Raw genomic sequence first — 22,851 nt, forward strand, 5'->3', positions numbered from 1 at the left:
CCGCAATCGTGGAAGCGATGGCAGATCTGTATCCAAGAAGAGTCTTAGAAGAAAGACTCTTCTTTTGATACACTTCCACCAGGAAGTTGGCCAAGTCCTGTGTTGAGGGATAAAGCGGCTTTATCCCCTTGGACAAGGCGAAGGTGGCCCAAGCTCTCCAGCGTAAGTCGTAGAGCTGATTAGTTGATCGCCTCTTAGCGTTCAAGGAAAACTCTACTGAACTCTTGTGCAATCCTAGTGCAAGCAGTTTGGAGCGCACAAGAGCCATGCGGTCAAGCACAGACTCTCTGGACGTGGATGAGGGAGGCATGATCGAGGCTGGAGCAGACCTCCCCCGTCCAGATCCAGAGGTAGAGGGTCTACGTGGTGAGACCGCGAAGATCTGGAAACCACGGAGCTGTTGGCCAGTAAGGCGCGACCAAAATCAGTCTTGGTCGTTCCTGCAGATATTTTGCCAGCACCCTCGGAATCAGAGATGTCGGGGGATAGGCGTAAGCATCGAGGAGCCTCCACAAGAGAGTGAATGCGTCCAAGTGGAACGCATTCATGTCTCGAAAGGGGCTGACGTACCTGGGAAGCCGAGCGCTGAATCGAGTTGCGAACAGATCGATCAGAGGACGGTCCCACCTTGCCCACAGACGCTGTAGAACGTTGTGAGCGATGGTCCATTCTGTGGAGAGAACCTGATCGCCCTGACTGAGAATGTCGGCCAGGGCGTTCAGTTTCCCCGGAACGAACTGGACTGACATCCGGACCTGATTGGTCTGGCACCAGAGCAGAATCTCCTCCGCCAACAGGGAGAGGGACCGAGAATTGGTGCCCCCCTGGTGGCGAAGGTAAGCTAAGCATGTGGTGTTGTTGTCCCCGTTGAAAATCAGAGGGGCCAAGGACAGGCCGAATGGGAGGGCCCGAAACTCGAACACCGTGCCCTCCCAAACGAACCGAAGCAGATGTCGGTACCCCGGGGCCACCAGGATGTGGAAGTAAGCATCCTGGAGGTCCCAGACGTGGCCCAATCGTTTGGCCGGATGGCCAACCGGACCGACGAAGGGGTTTCCATCTTGAACTTGCACCTGTGAAGGTACAAGTTCAAGGTGGAGAGGTCCAACACCGGCCTGAACCGGCCGTCCTTTTTGGGGACGGTGAACAGGCGGGAGCAGAACCCCGGAGAAGGCTGAGAAAGGGGGTAGACCGCCTTCTTCTCGACCAACGAGTTCACCTCGTCCTGAAGAACCTGCCATCTGGCAGGGTCTCGAGGAGGGGGGAACGTCCAGGGTAGAGCGGACAATGGAGGTTGTGACGACAGCGGTAGAGAAAACCCCGACCACACCACCCTCAAGAAAAACTGGTTGGAGACCAGTCTGCCCCACATGCCGCGGGCCCGAAAAAGGGAACCGACGGACGAAAGAGGGGCAACTTGAGGGGGCGTCAACGTAGGGCCGGGACTCACTGAAAATTCTGCTGGCGGGCAGGCGCAGGCTTGCGACCACCCCCCCTGGTGGTGCTGCTTCCCCTTACCTGTCTGAGCACCCTTCGTCTTGCTTGGGAACGCAACAGGCGCCTAAGAGGAGGAAGAAGGAGGCAGTGAAACTGGCTTCTTCTTCTTCTTCTTCTTCTTCTTCTGAGGCTGGGAGCTGGAGGTGACTGTAGCACTTCTCTTACTCCCCGCCGCCGTCACCGAAGCAGCGAGGCCAACCATCAGAGAATCAGTGTTCCTCTGGCGTGTGGACTCCACCACAGAACGAACAGTGTCCGGATGAAAGAGGGAAGAAGGCTGAGGAAACGTGTTCCTCAGACTCTTCCTCATATCCGGAGGCACTATAGAAGTAGGCAGAAAATGATCACGGAACAGGGCCAATAAAGTGGACCCGTGTTCCAATGGCCAATTCTGCCGCAGACGTCACGCACGATCGCACGGCATGCAAAGCCCGATCTACTCGAACCGTGTGAAGGACCCGAGTGGAATCGGACTCTGCCCGATCGGGAGGGTCCAACAGTGTGGACAGCGTGCTCATCCATGTCAAGGCCTGTGATTGGGCCTCGACTGTGGAAGAAACGGTGGCCTCAAGATTGTGGAACGAAGCAGAGCTCAGTTCCACCTTCTTGACCGAAGGCACCTCCCCAACGAACACATCACCGTCAGCCCCACCCTAAACACTCGAAGTCTGGAAAGGGAGAGTTCGAGAGTCAAAGGGAAAAGGGAGGGACGAAACAGATTGGACACGAGGAAACAGTGGAGGTGCGCCTCCCGAAGGAAAGCATGGCACTGAACCCGCGTCCTCCCGAGGAACATAGGTCGCGTTTGCACGTGAATCTGTACTCCTCAGGCGATGTGCTGCCGCTTCCACCGTGGCACTAAGACTAGGGTGGAACGCGAATTGCCGGCGGCCGGATCGTTCATAAAACGAGCCGCCGGCAGACGCGGCGTGAGCCTCCCGCGCCCGGGCCGAAGCGGACTCAAAGGACGAGAGGGCGTCTCAGGGAAGGACGTCCTGAAACTGTTCAAACGTCCTTCTAGCTGTGCGAGGACGAGCCTCCTGCCTCTCGTCCTCAGACCCCGGGTCCAGGTCCTGTGTGTCAACACTAGACGACAGACGCTTAACACTATTGTGACTAGCACTGCCACGGCGTTAACGTCCTGCCTGCCCAAGCTTGCCACCAAGAAACTTCCCAAAAATCAGTAACTGTAAAGAAATCTGTCTAGCAAGCTTGAATTAAGTCCAATCACCACCAAATTTTGTGTACTAATTCAAAAATGGATGCCCCGTTCAGTCGTGCTATTTATAAGTTTGTCACGCGATTTGTTTTAGCAAAGGGGGGTGAAAGGGGGGTGAAAGGGGGATAATTTGTGTTTTTTAACGTTTTTTTGTGTGTGTTTTATTTTCCACTGCTTTTTTTAAAAGTTATTTTTTAACAGAAAGTATTATTAATAATGTTATAACCAAACAAGGTGTAAAACCTATGAATTAGCTGAAATATTGTTAACATTGTACACAGAAATAAGGAGACAGTACAAAGAAAAAAACAAGCAAATCACGCATTCACTCACAGCATCCTGACTCAAATGAAACAAAACTGTAACACTCACCAAATGATGTCTAGGTAATCCATATTGAATATAAGTCACATTTTCACAACAAAGTACCAACTGTCCACCTATGAACAATTCCAAAAGGATTTGAAGGCTCCAGCCATCCATTGTTATCAGTGCTGCCACGCCCCCATAGCTCCTGCACGATTCCGAGATACATGTTCGTCTAGCAGTATCACCCCCTACCACGTGTAGTTGCCGACTCGTACTAGCAACAACGGGACTGTTTCTTCCTCAATATCACTGCTATTATCGCTTTCTTGAGGCTAAAACGACACGATGTATCATGATCTACAGGATCCTCAAGATCCAACATCCGGAGAATCTCCTCCCGTGACAAGGCTCGCCTTCGATTCATTTTTTTTGTTCGAAAACACCACGCAAATCTGCATTAATTTGATCAAGCCGGAAGAGAAAACCACGTGTATCAAGGGAAACAACTCAATTTACTGCAAGCTTCAAAAACCGGGAAGCAATCACGAGTCGTGTACCTTGTATGTCTAATACTAAAATAGTCGCTTCCCGTCCGTGGGCGTTGCAGCGCTATTACTAATATAGTCGCATCCCGTCACGAAAGTGTTAAGAGAGGCATCCGTGACGTCAAGACGCCGCGTGATGTCTGTCATGTACTGTTGGAAAGTACGAAGCATAGCTTCGGAAGTTCCATCAGAAACCGGCAAGGGTAGAGGATCAGTGTTAACCTCAGGGCGACCCTGATCCTCCTCCCTATCGTCCTCCGACTCACTCTCCTCTTCACTTCCCGACAACTCCTCAAAAGCAGGAGTGTAGGGAGCTTGAGGGGGAAGAGCCGAAAGCGATGAAGCAGGCTGTGAAGAAACGCCCACAGAAGCAAGAGGCCGCGAAGACCCCTGCCCCAAAGACGAAACGTCTCCAGCAGCCGAAGGGGGAGAAAAACAACAACCCTGCGACTGTTGGGTCAGCCCAGCCAACGAACCCCCGCCATTTATAGACTGAACGGGAACCCATCGGGTCTGATCAGAAAAGAAATGGTCCGGTCCGGTCGGGGGTGCCGATCCGGTCCGGTAAGGTGGTCCGGTCCGGTGCCGTACCATCCGGAGGTCCCGTTCGGCACCGAACCATCGTACCCACAGAAGTGTTCGGGTGGTTAGGTCCGGACGTGGACATACCGTACCATTCGTAGGTCCGGTGGTCCGGTATGGTCCGGTTCGGTGCCAGACCATCCAGACCAACAGAGGTGGTCGGGTGGTCCGGCACCGGACCATCCGGACCCGTAGGTCCGGACCCGTAGGTCCGGTACCATCCGGAGGTCCTGTTCGGCACCGAACCATCCGTACGCACAGAAGTGTTCGGGTGGTTCGGTCCGGGCGTGGACGTACCGTACCATCCGGACCCGTAGGTCCGGTTCGGTGCCAGACCATCCGGACCAACAGAGGTGGTCGGGTGGTCCGGACCGGTCCGGTAGGGTGGTCCGGTGTTCCGGTCCGGTGTTCCGGTCCGGTCCCGTACCATCCGGAGGTCCCGTTCGGCACCGAACCATCCGTACCCACAGAAGTGTTCGGGTGGTTCGGTCCGGACGTGGACACACCGTACCATCCGGACCCGTAAGTCCGGTGGTCCGGTATGGTCCGGTTCGGTGCCAGACCATCCGGACCAACAGAGGTGGTCGGGTGGTCCGGTCCGGACCGGACCACCGGTCCAGTACCGGACCATCCGGACCCGTAGGTCCGGTCCGGTCCCGTACCATCCGGAGGTCCCGTTCGGCACCGAACCACCCGTACCCACAGAAGTGTTCGGGTGGCTCGGTCCGGACGTGGACATACCGTACCATCCGGACCCGTAGGTCCGGTTCGGTGCCAGACCATCCGGACCAACAGAGGTGGTCGGGTGGTCCGGACCGATCCGGTAGGGTGGTCCGGTGTTCCGGTCCTGTGGTCCGATCCCGTACCATCCAGAGGTCCCGTACGGCACCGAACCATCCGTACCCACAGAAGTGTTCGGTTCGGACGTGGACCTACCGTACCATCCGGACCCGTAGGTCCGGTGGTCCGGTATGGTCCGGTTCGGTGACAGACCATCCGGACCAACAGAGGTGGTCGGGTGGTCCGGTTCGGACCGGACCACTGGTCCGGTACCGGACCATCCGAACCCGTAGGTTCGGTCCGGTCCCGTACCATCCGGAGGTCCCGTTCGGTACCGAACCATCCGTACCCACAGAAGTGTTCGGGTGGCTCGGTCCGGACGTGGACATACCGTACCATCCGGACCCGTAGGTCCGGCATGGTCCGGTTCGGTGCCAGACCACCCGGACCAACAGAGGTGGTCGAGTGGTCCGGTACCGACCGGACCACTGGTCCGGTACCGTACCATCCGGACCCGTAGGTCCGGTGGTCCGGTGTGTTCCGGTTCGGTGCCAGACCACCCAGACCAACAGAGGTGGTCGGGTGGTCCGGTCCCGACCGAACCACTGGTCCCGTACCGTACCATCCGGACCCGTAGGTCCGGGGGTCCGGCAAGGGCCAGAGGTACTGTCCCGCACCGGACCCTAAGGTCCGGTACGGTCCCGTACCATGGGTCCCGTCCGGACCAAACCCGGAGGTCAAGTCCAGTCGGGACCCGTGGGTCCGGTTCGATCCCGACCCGTAAGCCTGGAACGTTCCGGACCCTTGGTCCGGACCATCCGTCACCCGAACACCAGACGCTAAGGAATGGCGTGGGGTCAAGACGGTCCGGTCGGAGGTGTCGGTCTGAGCAACAGAAACAATGTTCCCGTCGCCCTGACCATTCGACAGAAGTACCACGTTCTGTCGAACACCTCCACGTCCAGTAACTAGTCGGCCGGAGCGTTTCAAGAGGGACAGCCACCAGTCACACGGACGTCAGAGGGAACCGTAGTAGCAGTGGTCGTAGGCACGAAGCCTGAAACCCCTGCCCCCACAGGACCGCCCTGAACGGGGTCAATTCGCATCCCAACCCCAGCGGGGAGGGAATTCAGAGACCCCGTCATCTCCTCCGATCTCCCCCCCCCCCATGAGTCCGAAACTACTGTCGAAACAGCAGCAGACGACCCAGCGAGGGAGTTCAGAGGAGGACCCGTGTCCCTCCTGGCTTCCACAGCGGTGGAAACCGAGGAGGGCACAGGAGAGGCACCGGAAAAGGAAGATTTTAATGCCAACTGCACCCGGTGTTCCCAGGCGGTCACCCATCCAAGTACTAACCGGGCCCGACGTTGCTTAACTTCGGTGGTCGGACGAGAACCGGTGTTTTCAACGTGGTATGGCCGTTGGCTGTCAAAACCTGAGTCTCTCCAGTAGCCCCTAGATCGGATTCAACAACCCCCAAAGAGGGTTGGGAATCGACCCGCCCCCGGATTCGAGCCAGGGAGGAGAAGGAAACCTTCCCCCCAGGCTTGAAACCGGGAGGAGCTGAAGCCTGAGACTGAGGGCCGGACAACGGCGTCGAAGGGGGGGAAGCCTGTTCCACTGAAGGAGAAGGAGAAAGAAGCTTTTTCTTTCCCCTCGACCTTCCCCGAACCTTCGACGGCGCAGCCCCGCCCGAAGTCCCAGGCTCAAGCCCAGCCTGTTTGAGCAAGCTCGCATTGAGCTTGCTCAAACAGGCTTTCTCCGCCCTCCCTCGCCGCAAACGCAAAGCGTTTGGGGAGGGAGAGTCGGAGCGCCGAAAGGTCCCCTTCTCCGTGCGTAAAACATGACGCTGGGCGCCCGGAGAAGGGTTGCCCCCGGCAGACTCTGGTTCCGTAGAACCAGAGCCCAAAACAGGACGAGACATCCTACCTCGCCCTGTACGTACCCTTAAAGACCGAGAATTAACAAAATTCAAAGAAAATTTAGGTCAATACTCAAGTGAATGCGGCGAAACGAGAAGCAGACGACCGGTCACCACGAAGTAGGACGGGAGGCACGCCGAGTCCGCCACACAAAAACGGAGGCACAAGTTGAAGGAAACACAACGTAGCCTCAAGCCAGAAGTGGAATAACACACAATAATCCAACAGGTGATAGTCCACACAGAAAAGGAGCCTCTTAGTCCAAAATAATCCGGGAGCGTAGCAGAAACACAGCCGGTCTGACACGCGCGAAAAAAGAAAGAGGACGCGCCACCTACATCCTGTAATGGGGGAAGCACTCGGAAAGTGCTTGGGATCCACGGTGGCGCATGGTTATGGGAGATAATTGTACCCACTCAGCGTTTTGTCCAATTTTTTCGGCCTATAATAGATAATGTGCAAGAATAGTACTGTCGAGGTAAGTGTTATATTGACAGACCTTTATATGGAGTGGCTGAATGTATAGCATGCTTCAATGTGTAATCACACAGAGTAACACATGATTGGCTGGCAGAAATCCATATCAACAGCAAAAGCAAGCACTAATTCAACAGTAGGCACACACACATGCATACACACGCACAAGGACACACACACACACACACACACACACACACACACACACACACACACACACCCTCGCATGCATGCATGCACACACCCACACAAACACCTACACACACCCACGCACGCACACAATTGCACACATACACACAAACTCACATGAAATTTTATGTTTGTTCCACAGCTCCTTTAAAACTGAACTCTTTTTTCCTGCGTTCAGCCTAGCTGATGCAGTCTGTTTAACCCTCCATCCACCCCCACCTCTAATTTACACAAACTAAAAGAGCAAAAAGACGTTGTCATGGAATGTTGGCGTAACTCAGTTTAGACAGCTTTTCAGCAGAAGGCCAAAACTGATTCTTTTTGACTCACATGCGAAGCAAAAGTGAGTCTATGTACTCACCCGAGTCGTCCGTCCGGACGTCCGGACGTCCGTCCGGAAAACTTTAACGTTGGATATTTCTTGGACACTATTCAGTCTATCAGTACCAAATTTGGCAAGATGGTGTATGATGACAAGGCCCCAAAAAACATACATAGCATCTTGACCTTGCTTCAAGGTCAAGGTCGCAGGGGCCATACATGTTGTCTAAAAAACAGCTATTTTTCACATTTTTCCCATTTTCTCTGAAGTTTTTGAGATTGAATACCTCACCTACATATGATATATAGGGCAAAGTAAGCCCCATCTTTTAATACCAGTTTGGTTTATCTTGCTTCAAGGTCAAGGTCACAGGAGCTCTTCAAAGTTGGATTGTATACATATTTTGAAGTGACCTTGACCCTGAACTATGGAAGATAACTGTTTCAAACTTAAAAATTATGTGGGGCACATGTTATGCTTTCATCATGAGACACATTTGGTCACATATGATCAAGGTCAAGGTCACTTTGACCCTTATGAAATGTGACCAAAATAAGGTAGTGAACCACTAAAAGTGACCATATCTCATGGTAGAAAGAGCCAATAAGCACCATTGTACTTCCTATGTCTTGAATTAACAGCTTTGTGTTGCATGACCTTGGATGACCTTGACCGTGGGTCAAGGTCACATGTATTTTGGTAGGAAAAATGTGTAAAGCAGTTCTTAGTGTATGATGTCATTGCTAGGTTTAGTTACCCTAAAGGTCGAGGTCAAGCATGTGAGTCGTATGGGCTTTGCCCTTCTTTTTTTCTTATGAAAGATTGTTTATAATTGTACCTGGTATGGATAGAAAAGATAAAAGAATGTTAAATCACGTTTTGTCCATCTTATTTTAGAAAATATTTCTCATGGAGAATGATTTACTTAAAAACATCAAAATCGCCAAGATAGTTCTCGGACGTATTAGAAAACGTATTTGAAGGCGCCACGCTGACCCAGAGAGGCTGCTTATAATTAGATTTGGCATGGCGACCGCTGGCAGTATCGTCCACTGCAAAATAAACATGATCTTATATTTCACCCCCTTTATTTTTCACCAACCGGCTCTGCACTCGTGGACATTAGAAGGCTGTATGATATGAGCAGAAACTTTGTTGTTTTTCTCGACTTCAGAAGCTACATTTTGTAAAGTGTTTTCATCGGAGGTAGAAGAGGAGGCAGGTGGAGATTCACTGAGTTTATACTTTCTGTTTTCGTGCTATTAAAATAGGATTTTTTTTAATTTAATGGAGACAATTAAACTGTGAAAGCATATTTCGAGCAGACAACAGTGAAACTCAAAATTTGCTCAGACTAGTACTGCAGCAGAAAGCCAAGGAAAAAGGAAAAGGATGAATTCCTTTACGCCCGTGACGGGGACGATAATGCCTGTCAGCTGAGATAACTTCCAGATATCAACACTGCCCTCCCCTCGCCCATCCTTTCCTCCCTCTCCCAGCATCCCAGCTTCGAACAAGTCCTTAGGCTAAAGAAACGAGTGACGCCAACATTCCAGGACGACAACGATATGCTCCATCAACTCCACTTGTCAGTACTGCTAGAGTGCGCTTTTTGATTAAAAATAAAGCCTGCTGTAAGGCATTGTTTTTGTCGTAGCAGTGACCTTAAAATTTGATGGAGATGAACCAAACTTTCTGAACAAAGGAGGATTATGCAAGGCTATATCTGTGCTGATTTTGAAGGGCCCAGCTGCAAACAAATACAAGAATAGCAAACTTTCATCAGGGAAATGTCCACATTTCCTGTTGCTATATGGCACCTATGTGACCTTGGCAATGTAATTAAATCAAACTTAAAAAAATGTGTCAGGGTCAACAGGGTCGCCAAGTGTCAAAGGTATAGCTTCAAAATTGTCTAAAAAAACAACACCATGATCCAGTACACAAAAACAAAATTGGGAACCAGTGATTGTTAACTCCGATGAAAAGTAGTCACAGCCTGTCGTTGTGGAATGGATAAACCTGTTGTGTTATCCACACACACTTATTATTTGATGAAGTTGGCTATTCTAGCTGTGCGATAGTCGTCTCTGTGCTGAACAAAGTTTTGAATCACGCTGTCCTCCAAGTCAGCCTGCAACACAAACCAGAAACTTCATGTGAGCAGTAGTCTATGAATGTAGTATTAACCTAGATAGTATAAACTTGTAAATGCAGTGTCAACCTAGATATCATAAACTTATAAATGATAAACTTATATTGAATAAGAGACTGCAGGTGAGAATAAAAATGTACTCACCCGAGTTTATGTTTCAACTTCTTCATGCATGTTCTTCTTTGGTTACTACTCTTGTTTTCTTTATCTTATTCTAGATATTTAAAGCTTAGAAGAAAACAATTGAGAAGTAAGAAGTAGAGAAGGGAGCTAGCGCATAAATCCCCCCAAACAAAAATCCACACTCTGCGAATTTTTATACTCTAATAAGTTTAAGGCAAAACATCAGCAAAGTCATCCTTCACTGTTGATGACACTCCGCAATCTGCTTTGACTTCTAACAAAAAAAAATTAAAACAGCAAAATTATACCCTCTATACTCACCAGCTGCTCACCGCTACGAACGACCTTGAGATTCTCTGGAACTACCACCAACAAGTTGCAGAGAGCGTGCAGTCGCTCGAACAGCTGGGTGATGATGGGAATGCGCATCCCTTCCTTCACGCACTTGCGATACTCATTCACGTCACAGATCACAAGCATCGCACCTGGTTGAAAAAATATTTACAAAAATGAAAAAGGTAAAAGCGTAAAATGGTTTTTTGCAAATCTAACCCTAACCCTTCCTACAAGAACAATGTTTTTTTGGTTTTTTTAATCTGAAGTCTGTGTTCTCCTGACACGTAATTTATATCTTTACCAGACCTGGGAACACCTGTTTTGCACTTGGAGTATTCTCAAAGAGCCATAGTCAAACAAACCCAAACACATCCACAAAAAGCATCCACTGACCTATGGAATTGTACTGAAAGTTGAGGATGTGTTCGTAGACCATGCGATGGAATCGTTTGCCGAGCTCGGTCATGCAGATCTCCACGTTCTGTCCATCCAGGCTGCTTCGTATGGACTCCACGAAAGCGGTGAGTGCTCGTACCACTTTGCTGCAAGCCTACAAAACATATTGGATAATCTGAAAGTTTTACTCAGCATTTTTTGTGTGCAGATTTTGAAAGTACACTGTATATATATATATATGTATTTCTAAGTTACTTGCCACATATTAAAAGTCTCATGCTTTCTCCTCTGCAGCTTTAACGAAGTAAAAGTCTGTACTGCAAGCATTATCTTTTTCAAAACATTGTCCATATTATTTTGCAGGTTTCAGTGTAACCTTTTGTCCTCTACCCTCCCAAAACAACCCTTACCATCCTCTCAACATTCCCAAATTCCCCATACACCCTTAGAGAGCACACACACACACACACACACACACACACACACACACACACACACACACACACAGCAAGAGTCTGACACATACACACACACACAAACACACACACACAAACACACACACACAGAGTCTGACATACACACACACACACACACATACAAACACACACACACACACACACACATAGGGGGATTTTCGCCTATTTGTGTATCATTGTTGTACTTCCGTCAAAATGCGGTAATATGAGGACCTGTTTTGACTTTTTTGTTTGAAGAAATAGAAAGTTAAAAATAAATGGAAAGTTTAGGGAATTCGATACAAAGGTGTCAAAAAATCTTTTACTTCCATATTTCACTAAATATAGTGTTAGGAACGATTTGAAAAAAGCAGCAATATGCGGACAAGTCACTATTTCGAAGCAATTTGCGGACCTCAAAACTACACAGCTAGCTCTGAATTTTAGTGGTCCGTAAATTGCTGCATTTGTTGTTTAAGGGTAAATCCTGGACTTACATAAGCTAATCTACAGAGCTGGTAAGAGAAAACGAGCGGTCGGTTGAGCAAATACCGTTGACACAGGAGCAGTACGTTGTAAAGGCAATACAACCATAAACGAGTGCTGCCTTTCCAGGACTTTTTTTTATGAAGTTGTTGCTTAACATATATTTAAGTTGGGGGGGTCGGAATTATGTCAATCACCCACATCAGTGTTTGCAAGCTCCTCAGGAACTAAAGAATACAAAAAGGGTTTTAGAAGGAGTGTGTGAGTAAGACAGACACAAGATTAAAACTAATGGGGGAAAGAGATGGAGAGAGTAAGAGAGAGAGACAATGACAATTCTTTATTTTACGAGGGTAATAGAATAAGCATAGGAATACTTTTACTGCATCTGACCCTCGCCCTAAAGAGGGACTAAATCTACTATGATAACTACTACTACATGAATACATAAGAAGTGAAATAGTATAGGTTTATGAACATAAGCGCATTATATGGAAACATTGTAGTTCATAAATGTTTATGACCAGGTGCAAAGCAAAAAAATGTGTAAAAATCAGAATAATATGCAATAGTACATCAACTCTGCAAAATGATGGATTTTGTGCAGAACATCATAAATTCGTGGGAAAAAAACACGTTAATTCAAAAAATGAGTTACTGTATCCAAAAGGCACATTAATGCGATATATAATTGTTTTTGAAAGAATCTGTACTTGTATCTTCCCGTAGGGCATTCGGCGGAGCGTTCCAGAGACGGCTACTAGACTTAAATAATTAAGTCTATCCCAGGAAGAGGAGTGTTAAATTTCATAAAGTGGTGTGCATTCTTCAAAGAGAACTTTGAGAAAATGATGTGGGGTAAAGTTTCGGATATAATTTTTTGCATAAGGATTCCTTTGTTTTAAAGCAGCCTTGACTTCAGAGGTAGGATCCCTAAATGTATGTAGTCTAATTCTGTGAGAGTAGTCTGCTTTAGTAATACTACTGTTAGCGCTCTTTTATGTACTCGGCTAAGTGGTTTTAAGGAATGTTCACTTGCTGAGTTCCATAAAGTGGATGCATAATCAATAACAGCTTGGATATGAGCAATGAAGAATAACTTCCGGGTGTGGCAGTTCAAGAAGTGTTTCATTCTAGATAGGAGATACACTTTCTTTGACACCACTTAAGGGGTTACTTGTGTGTTCAAATCGCTCGTCAGAAACATTACACATTTTGTGCACAGGTTCCTCTAAGCAATATGGACACATCTGTGCAAAGAAAAAAGGGGGTCGACGTATTAACTTTTTTTTTAGAATTTTTTTACTGGGGGTTGTCAAGTACGATTTTGCGAAAAACACTGCGATTTTTAACATGATCCCAACTGACATATTTAGCTCTACAAATAATAAATGAGACATTAGTTTGTGTATATAAATGAATGGAGAGTATAACTTTATCATAAAACGGTACTTATCAACGTGCATTTTCAGAAAATGATCGAGGTTTATCGAGGGCGTACACATAAAATTATCACTCCTTTAGTAGTAAAAACGTATTTAAAAAAAATTCGCGTGTGAGAAACATTACACATTTTGTACACAGGTTCCTCTAAGCAATATGGACACATCTGTGCAAAGAAAAAAGGGGGTCGACGTGTTAATTTTTTTTTTATAATTTTTTTACCGGGGGTTGTCAAGTACGATTTTGCGAAAAACACTGCGATTCTTAAGGGGTTACTTGTGTGTTCAAATCGCGTGAAAGAAACATTACACATTTTGTGCACAGGTTCCTCTAAGCAATATGGACACATCTGTGCAAAGAAAAAAAGAGGTTGACGTATTAACTTTTTTTTAGAATTTTTTTACTGGGGGTTGTCAAGTACGATTTTGCGAAAAACACTGCGATTCTTAACATGATCCCAACTGACATATTTAGCTCTACAAATAATAAATGAAACATTAGTTTGTGTAGATAAATGAATGGAGAGTATAACTTTATCATAAAACGGTACTTATCAACGTGCATTTTCAGAAAATGATCGAGGTTTCTCGAGGGCGTACACATAAAAATATCACTCCTTTAGTAGTAAAAACGTATTTAAAAAAAATTCGCTCGTCAGAACATAACTAAACTTGAACACAGCTAAGTTCACTGTATACAGACACAATACCTGCAAACAAAATAAGTTGTTGTCGTATTGTCTGCTTCACAATTATTCCCGTACCAACCCCACCCCCATATCTTGACTGACAAAAATGATAAAAAAAGAAATAATTTGGGAGTGCTGTTGGTCAGTTGGTAGAGCGCTGGACTTGTGATACATGAGTTTGAATCAGGGTGAAGGGTTGGGGGTCGGAACATTTGTGTGCAAAGTTTCATGAAGATCTATCCAGTAAATTTCTATGAATCGCACACCACACACACACACACAGAGACACACAGAGACACACACACACACACACACACACACACACACACACACACACACACACACACACACACACACACACATATATATATACACCAGGGTAGATCAGTTAGTTTGTAAGGGGGGTGTTTTTAGAATTCAAGAGTGTAAATCGAGGTCGCAGAGCGCCCGAGACTGATCAAGGGGCATACGCCCACCCTCCCCCCCCCCCCCCCCCCCCCCCACCTCAACACAAGAAAGAACAAAAAGTCGCACGTGAAATCCATTACACATTTTGAGCACATGTTTCTCTAAGCTATATGTCCACAACTGCAGACAGACAAAAAACTTTGTTTTCTTATTCATTTTTTTTTTATAAGAGTTTTGTCAGTTTTGGGGGGTACCGGGTGGACACATATGACCTTACAGAAAACACTGTAATTCGTAACGTCATCCTAACTGACATTTTTATCTTTAGAAAAGATAAATAAAACATTACTTTGTGTAGATAAAAGAATGGAGAGTATCACTTTATTATAATACGGTACTTATCAATGTGCATGCCGAAAATTATCCAGGATTGGCGAGAGCGTACACATACAATTATCACTCAAAAACGTTGTAACACAAAATTGGCTCGACAGATCATAAACAAATTTGAACACAGCTAACTTCACTATATACCGTTGCAATACCTAAGAAAACCAAAAGGTGTTTTCTTATTGCTTACTCCACAATTATACCCGCACCACCCCCACCCCCATATCTTGACTGACAAAAATTGATAAAAACATTCATTTGGGAGCCCAGTAGGTCAGGCGGTAGGGAGAAGTGTGGGTACTGTGTGCAGAGTTTCATAAAAATCTGTATAGTAGTTTTCTCTGAATCGCAATACAAACACATACACCCAAACACTTGGTGCCTTTAGTGCACCGATACCCCCTGCCAACCCCCCCCCCCCCTTCCCTCCCCCAGATCCAATACCACCCCCCCCCCCCCTACACCACCCGCCTACCCCAGTAATCACAAACACACACACACACACACAAGCAAACCAACCCCTCATAGCGATAAGAATAAGTACACAGTCAATAACTATATTTCTGACTATTTACAATTGGAATACATGCATACTCTCTCTCTCTCTCTCTCTCTCTCTCTCTCTCTCTCTCTCTCTTTCTCTCTCTCTCTCTCTCTCTCTCTCTCTCTCTCTCTCTCTCTCTCTCTCTTTCTCTCTCTCAAATATGATTTTGAAGCGCATTACATAATCACGGTATCTGATATCTAAAGTGTTTCGCTATGTATTCGTCCTGATCTTTAGGATCCGGAGGATTATTTTCTGTTGATGATCTAAGGTAACGGAATTGTTCTTGCATTTTGAGGGAATTTGACAGGTATCGGGGTGTGTGGGGGTGGGGGGGGGGGATTTGGTGTGGGGTAAATTATCAAAAGGCTTGCACCCTAACACAGCTGACTTGTAATCTAGCCTGAACTACGAAAGCAGCCACACGCATACTCATAGAGGCACGCATGTTTGTGTGACGGTTTGCACGAATAAACATTGAAAATTAGTTTTGAGTTTTGATAAAAACAAACGACATTTCCTTTTAGCACACAGGTGCTCAGCAAATGTGTATTGAAACTCGTTCAATTATCCCAAAATGTCATAACGTTTGGCAATATAATTATTTAACAACAACAAAAAGACTACCGGATTCCGTACATAAAGAAGTCAGGGGCTGTAACAACAATTCGCGGCATTGGACTGTGGGAGGTCCTACACAGCTAACACTGCGACGCGTAACCAAAATCTACGGACACACTTTTTATCAGTTGATGATACGAACACACTTGCATATTGGGGCACTACTAATTGTGTATTTCAGTTATAATGCATCACGTTACCTCAAACTTCGTCTCAAGTTGGAAATGTCCCCCTTGTCCAAAACCCCGCTCCTACCATCCACAACAGGGAGGACATTTCCAACTGGAGACAGAGTTTCATGAAGATCTGTCCAGTAGGTGTCTCTGAATCGCACTACAATCACACAAACACACAGACAAGCACACAGACACACGCACATACACACGACACACATGGGTGAATCAGTTACTTTGTAAAAGGGGTGTACTTTGAATTCAAAAGTCTAAATTGAGGACGCGAAGCGACTTAGGCTAATCATAAGAATGCGCCCCCCCTCCCCCCCCCTCCCCGAAAAAATAATCTGTCGTGAGATACATTACACATTTTGTGCACAGGTTCCTGTTAGCAATGTGTACACAGGTTGGGGTTTATAGTATCGGTCCTCCCCCCCTTCTCAATTTCCCCCTGTCCGCAAACAGGCATCCTCTGCCTCGGGGTCGCATGGACCCATATCTTCATAGATCAATTGGATATTGTTAAAAAGGTGTTTGGGGAAAGCTCCTTTGAACGGAATCGAGGTAATAATTCATTTCAAAACCAGGTGTTTTTTGTGGCTAAGTGTCTGTTCTACACGAACATTCTATAACTTGTTAATCTGTGTCCGAATAATGAACTGTTAACAAAGTTACTCGTATGAAGGAACTATGAAGCCAAACGCACCAAATGGACACATATTAACTGTGACACACATACACACACACACACACGGCGAACACATAAACAAACAGACAAACAAAGCTTCGCAATGCCGTAATGGACACCCACTCTCACTTAGTAGATTCCTTTCTTAAACTATTTATCTGTCACTATTTCTCAAAACTTCGCTTTCTCGCACTCAAGACGACATGCACAGACACAAAGACACACGGGCACACACACGCCCGCCCGCCGGCACGCACTCACACAACAAACAACACACACACACACACACACACACACACACATGAGGAAGGGATAATCACACATAGTGCGCCAGTGAGGTTAGAATGGTGAGGTGGGGTCTGAGGCTGGTAAGGGATTTGGGGGTAGGACCGACGAGAGGGCACGGATTCGGCGGTTCGCCGTGTCGAGTCAACTTCATATAGATCTGTGTAGGTGATTAACAGCCCCAGCCGATCTGGATCTGTTCAAGTCAAAAGTAAAGTCAAGGATACGAAGAAGTTTACCGAAAAACATCGATCCCAAGGACTCATGTTGTAACTTTTCAAAGCAGTTACATTCAATCAAAGCTCTATCCACATTAAACCGAACGGGAATCGTCGAAGATCCACGCAACTTCACTGCAATGTCGAAAACGAACTCATAATGTCACCGCAGATCTATAGTTGGTTTTGGTTTTGTGTCGCAGCAAAGAAACGAAGCAAATCTCCGGCTTTTATTTCACACTAAAAAAACGTTCATTTAGCGGGTTATTAAAATATATTTCTTTGAGGTTGCAAGGCAATGGCATCGCTGAGATGTACTCCTTCGAACACACGACACAGGTTAGAAATTGACTGCATTTGGGCGCTTTTTACGGCCAAAACAGAGTGAGCTTTTTGACGGGTTTATGGAAAATTCACTTCGGGGGCAGGTCTAAAATCCTGTGTACAGTGCCAAATCATACATCATTCAAAAGAGCAAAGTATGTTCTTTATTCTAACATATGGGCTAGGGTAAGTCATAGATATAAGTATCTGTCTATTATATCTGTAGGCAAGTGTATTCCATTCCTTCGATAGTCTCGTCATCTACACTTGCGTGAAAAATGCAATTTTGAGTCTGTTTTGCATAAAAGACCTGCGAGATTTGTAGAAGTCAAAACAACAACTTACAGTCCAGCCTCTCAAATTTCGTTCCATGCAATTTGTTTGTCTGTACGTATAGACTGAGGGGTGCCCCGAAATGATTTGTAATCACAACATTCACAGACTTCAAATACGCCATTGAAAACTCGTCCACGTGCGTTTTAGATATATACTTGGGTGACTAAAACTGTCGTACCTACCAAAGGCCGCTTCGCGTAAGAAAATGACTACCAGAGTCGCAAGGCTCGGGATTTTTTTTTACAAGAAATTTATATTTCGTTGTTCTAGTCCGAATGAATATGAAGATATGGCGAGTTGAAAACGCCGATTCTTTCGCCAGAAACACGTCTGTTTCCATACCGGAAAGAAGGAATGGACTGAGCTACTAGAAGCACGGCGCCGTGCGTACAATCGATCGAATGATGTTATTCACACAATACCATTTGGCGATCTCTAAAAAATCATTTAAAAACGAACTAGTTGACATGTAATGAAACTATTTACTGAAATCAAGAAGTATCTTAGTTCTAGCCGTGCATATGACACACCCTTTCGCGAAAGCACACTGAACCGTGCGTATACGCATTCGCACCCGCAAACCACCAACCCAGGCGGGTTATCCAGATCCAGATCTAGATCCAGATCCAAGGGAAGTAACTCAGTGAGTATAAACATGAGCAAGAACCGCAACTCAAACACACTCGTAACACCTTAACTCTTTAAGTTGCTCTATGTGGGTTGACCAAGACAAGTTGCTATCGATAACAAAACCCAGCACTTTGTGATGATCGACTTGTTCAACTATTTCACCATCCAACATTAAAGCAGGACCAGCTGAAATAAGATTCTGGCGTTTTTGTTTTGTTGTTATGATCATATATTTGGTTTTCTTTGGGTTAAGAGACATATGGTTTAGTTCAGTCCACTCTGTCAACTGGTGCAAACTCCTTTGAAGTGATTCTGATAAGCGAGTTAAATTTGTGTTGCTGGAGTGAATTGTGGTGTCATCTGCAAAAAGTTCACATACATTTTGAATATGAAGGGGGAGATAATTAATGTATATAGAGAACAGCAGGGGTCCTAAAACCGATCATTGTGGTACACCGTATTCTACTTCTTGCATGCTCGACGCCGAGGCGTTTGTAAGTACAGTGTGTTGTCTGCCGGTGAGAAATGAACTAATAAGTTTGACAGTTTCGATTCCGACGCCATACAATGCGAATTTTCTCAGTAATAACGTGTGATCAATAACGTCAAAGGCTTTGACAAAATCAACAAAAATGGCACCACAGAATTCATTGTCATTTATTTTCTCTAGCCATTGATCAACAAGAGAAATTAAGGCAGTATGGCAGGAATGGTTAGCTCTAAAACCCAATTGTTTAGGGTGAAGTAAATTGTTTTGGTTAAAATGCGTTAGAAGATGCTTGTTAATGTAAAGAGAGAGAGAGAGAGAGAGAGAGAGAGAGAGAGAGAGAGAGAGAGAGAGAGAGAGAGAGAGAGAGAGAGAGAGAGAGAGAGAGAGAGAGAGAGAGAGAGAGAGAGAGAGAGAGAGAGAGAGACTAAGCTGTGACTAAAAACTCTGTCCTAAGTATCAAAGATCAGTCAATCAGTCAGTCAGCCAGTAAGTCAGTCTCTCTCTTACACTATCTCTCTCTCTTATACATATGTTAGATGTTCATGTTTCATGAATTCCCTGCAGATCCGAATAATCCTTAACAAAACACTGTATTATTGGTAAAGTCTGTGTATTCAAAACGTTTATTCTGCCACATTTTGTCTATATAATGCAGGCGCTGATTGTACCAGACGACGTTCTCACTGAAATTAATAGGTTAATGTTTCGCTTCGTGTGGCGCAAAAAAGACTGCAACCGAAAAGCATTTGAAAAGGTGAAAAGAACTGTTTTATGTAACGAAGTAAAGCAAGGTGGATTAAATATGATTGATTTGCGTCAGATGCAGTGTTCCTTTTTGTTAAGCTGGGTTGTGAACCTAACTCTGTCTAATGAGGACCAGAAATGGTCATGGCTCCCAAAAGCACTGTTTTTCCGTTTTGGGAGTCGCTTTGAGTGTTTTTTTGCGAACATTAATAGCAAACCATTAAAAGGATTGGACAGTATTAAATCGGAATTTTGGTCCGCTGTGTTGAAGGCATGGCTTGATAACAATCAAGTCGATAATAATGGTAATTCTGTTTCGGGTTTATTGTGGAACAACAAAGATATAATTTGTCAAGGAAACCCATTTTTTTTGCGGATTGGATGATTAATGAGATGAGGATGATTATAATGATGATGCTATGGATTTACAATTTGGTTTGAGAACTCTGTCCAGTAGTCTGCTTTTGCCTGTTCATTGACCGCAGCACACTCCTTTTCAACTTCTTCAAGGGCTGTTTTATTGGAGGCTGACTGATTCTTCTGATATGCTTTTGTATAGAAACTGGCTATGTCAACCATGCCAGAGACAGACATTCGGCTCTCCTGCCAGGAAGCCAAACTGCTGCTAGCCAAGCTAAAAAGAGAGGAAAGAAAGCAGGCACTGTCACAAACATGTGAAGAGAGAGGATGGATACACCTCCCCTACAATAGGAAAGGGCACCACCTCCCACTCCCCCCGAGACCCATGAGCCTGTTGCGTCGCTTGCGCACGGTCAGCAGCCGCATCTACTGGGACAAGGTAGTCTGTCAGTGTGGCAAGACTGGACACCTCACACACGTGTTTGAAGGTTGTGACACTCTCAAGGAAGAGATGTCTAGTCTCATCCGCTACAGAAGGGAGAATGCTCTCAGTCTGGGAGACTTTCTCCGCCCACACCCATCACTCGGAGAGAAACCGATGATGGTCTTGGTCACCAATCTGTTCACCTCAACTGTTGCGAGCTGGTTCTAGTGTGCTTGCAGCAGACCCAGCACAGCACAGATCCACTTCTGGAATCTTAAGCTAAATGTGTCCCAAGACACACATTTTGTAGTCCTGGCATCCTGAAAGGCAGAGGCCCCAACCTACAGGTTTGCTTCCATACCAAAAACGCCTCCAGACACGGGAACTTGGGAGCAGAGGCAACAGCTCCGCTTGAACCTCAGAAACCAAATGTGCCTCCAGACACACAGATCCCTTAGACGGCCGAGGCTGTGGCCTCTAAGGTTCTCTTGTACCAAACCGCCTCCTGACTCTGCATCAGATTGCTTGCGCTGGCATCTGCTTACATAGACCCACATTAAGTCACCACCGTGTGGTAGACACAGACGACATTTGGTAGCACTGACTGCCAGCTTTACGGTAATGCGTACCCCTAGCGCGGCTCTGCTTGGGTGGGAATGTTCTGAGCAAAACACTATGTGTTACTCCATACCCCCCGCCCTCCATGGAACTTCTTGACCCCAGTTTGCCCAGTCAGTAGAGGCGCTGGCTTTAAAACCGGTTGTTACTATCAGCGTGGGTTCAACCCCCAAGTTCGGCGCGGGATGTGTGTCCCAGAGTCAACTTTGTGCAGACTCTCCTCGGTGTCCGAACACCCCCGTGTGCACGCATGCGCACGATAAATATCCCAGGGTCACAGCAAAAGCCTCAGGCCTTGGAAACACGAATACATGCATGCAAAAATATGAAGCTCGGGTGTCCGTTCGGCCAACAGCCAATAAAGTAACCATTTCAGCACTGACCCAAGACGACCCAACCCGGTCCCTAGCCCATTTCAGGTCTCCTCTAGCAGCCGGCAGCCAGCTGTCTACACACCCCCCCCCCCTGCATTTTTATTTTTTATTTTTATACAAAGCCGGGTTTTCCATGTAACATGCCCCTAATGGCTTTGCCGTGAGGGCGTAAAACTTACATCATTTTCTCGTGTGTGTATGTATGTGTGTGGGTGGGGGGGGGGGGGGGGGGGGGGGGTGGGGGTGGGGTTGAATAACAACAGGGGTAGGACAGGTAGGCTGACGCTCAGAGAAAACAAGTCTGCACAACACTGGTGGGCAAAAAGGTAATCCATGATGCATGACAAGTACACTGAGGCTCAGAGAAAACAACACTGGTTGTCATAAAAGGCAGGCCATGATGACAGGTACAATCCTACCCGGACCCTTGTGTCGTTCCGCTTTGCTGCACATTGGGGACACGTTGTACCCGCCGTGTGCTGTAACAGGAGCAGAATGCAGCTATGTACCGGTCTTATTCATTACACCATATTATGTGTTTTTCCACGCTGCAAGCTTTAGGTAAAGTAGTCACTGAATAATTATATTACCCCTTTCCAGGGGCCATCGGCCTGTAAAGTAATAATCCACTGTCATCTCTCTCTCTCTCTCTCTCTCTCTCTCTCTCTCTCTCTCTCTCTCTCTCTCTCTCTCTCTCTCTCTCTCTCTCTCTCTCTTTCTCGATCTCTCTCTCTCTGAACGTTTGCTCTCTGTGCGTATTTGATAATTACAGCTTGCACCCCGAACTGTCATCAGTTTGATAGGCTACCCTATGTACCCGTATAGCCTGATGCAATCGACCCCAGCAACCTTCCACTCTTTCCATGTGTTGTTTATTTTGTTTTGCTGTCCCCCACCTCATTCATTATCTCCTAGGCTTAGAGTTTTAAATCTGTCATCAGCTTGTGCCACTAAAGTTGTTGGTGTATGCACAATCAGTTGGAACTTCTTATTCAACAATAACTCTTGCATCATGGTTTGATGACCAGTTTATACCGACCTGTCATATGTAGAACACCTTGTGTACTGATCGTCTGATGCAATCGACCCCGCACCCTCCCACCACCACCACCACCAGCTATCCTCTGAGTGTATGGTGTGGTCAGTGGAAAGACAAAACTGTGTACATTGATAATGACAAAGACAAAATGGTATACGAAGATGGAGACGTAAGACACAGGTTAAGGGATGGTTCAAGACGGAAACGTAAGACGTTTCAAGACGGCGTCAAGACACAGGTAAAAGGATGTTTCCATCGTGG

General features: G+C 46.4%; 1 protein-coding gene and 1 non-coding gene across 2 annotated transcripts in view; both read right to left on the bottom strand.

Annotated features, from left to right (window-relative positions):
• Nucleotides 1-6,239: 6,239 nt before the first annotated feature.
• On the bottom strand, nt 6,240-6,358 carry LOC138954011 (5S ribosomal RNA). The gene has a single exon (XR_011451679.1). It is a non-coding gene; the product is annotated as a 5S ribosomal RNA (ribosomal RNA).
• Nucleotides 6,359-8,266: 1,908 nt separating this feature from the next.
• Nucleotides 8,267-22,851, bottom strand: part of LOC138952433 (exocyst complex component 5-like) — a 33,136-nt gene continuing 18,551 nt past the window's right edge. Inside the window, exons 16-18 of the mRNA XM_070324103.1 lie at nt 10,850-11,006; nt 10,442-10,605; nt 8,267-9,976 (exon numbers count right to left, since the gene is read on the bottom strand). Coding sequence (XP_070180204.1) covers nt 9,890-9,976; nt 10,442-10,605; nt 10,850-11,006 — 408 coding nt within the window. The 3' untranslated portion in view covers nt 8,267-9,889. The remainder of the gene's footprint in view (nt 9,977-10,441; nt 10,606-10,849; nt 11,007-22,851) is intronic.

Source organism: Littorina saxatilis, linkage group LG17, assembly GCF_037325665.1.
Source record: "Littorina saxatilis isolate snail1 linkage group LG17, US_GU_Lsax_2.0, whole genome shotgun sequence".
Classification (NCBI taxonomy): domain Eukaryota; kingdom Metazoa; phylum Mollusca; class Gastropoda; order Littorinimorpha; family Littorinidae; genus Littorina; species Littorina saxatilis.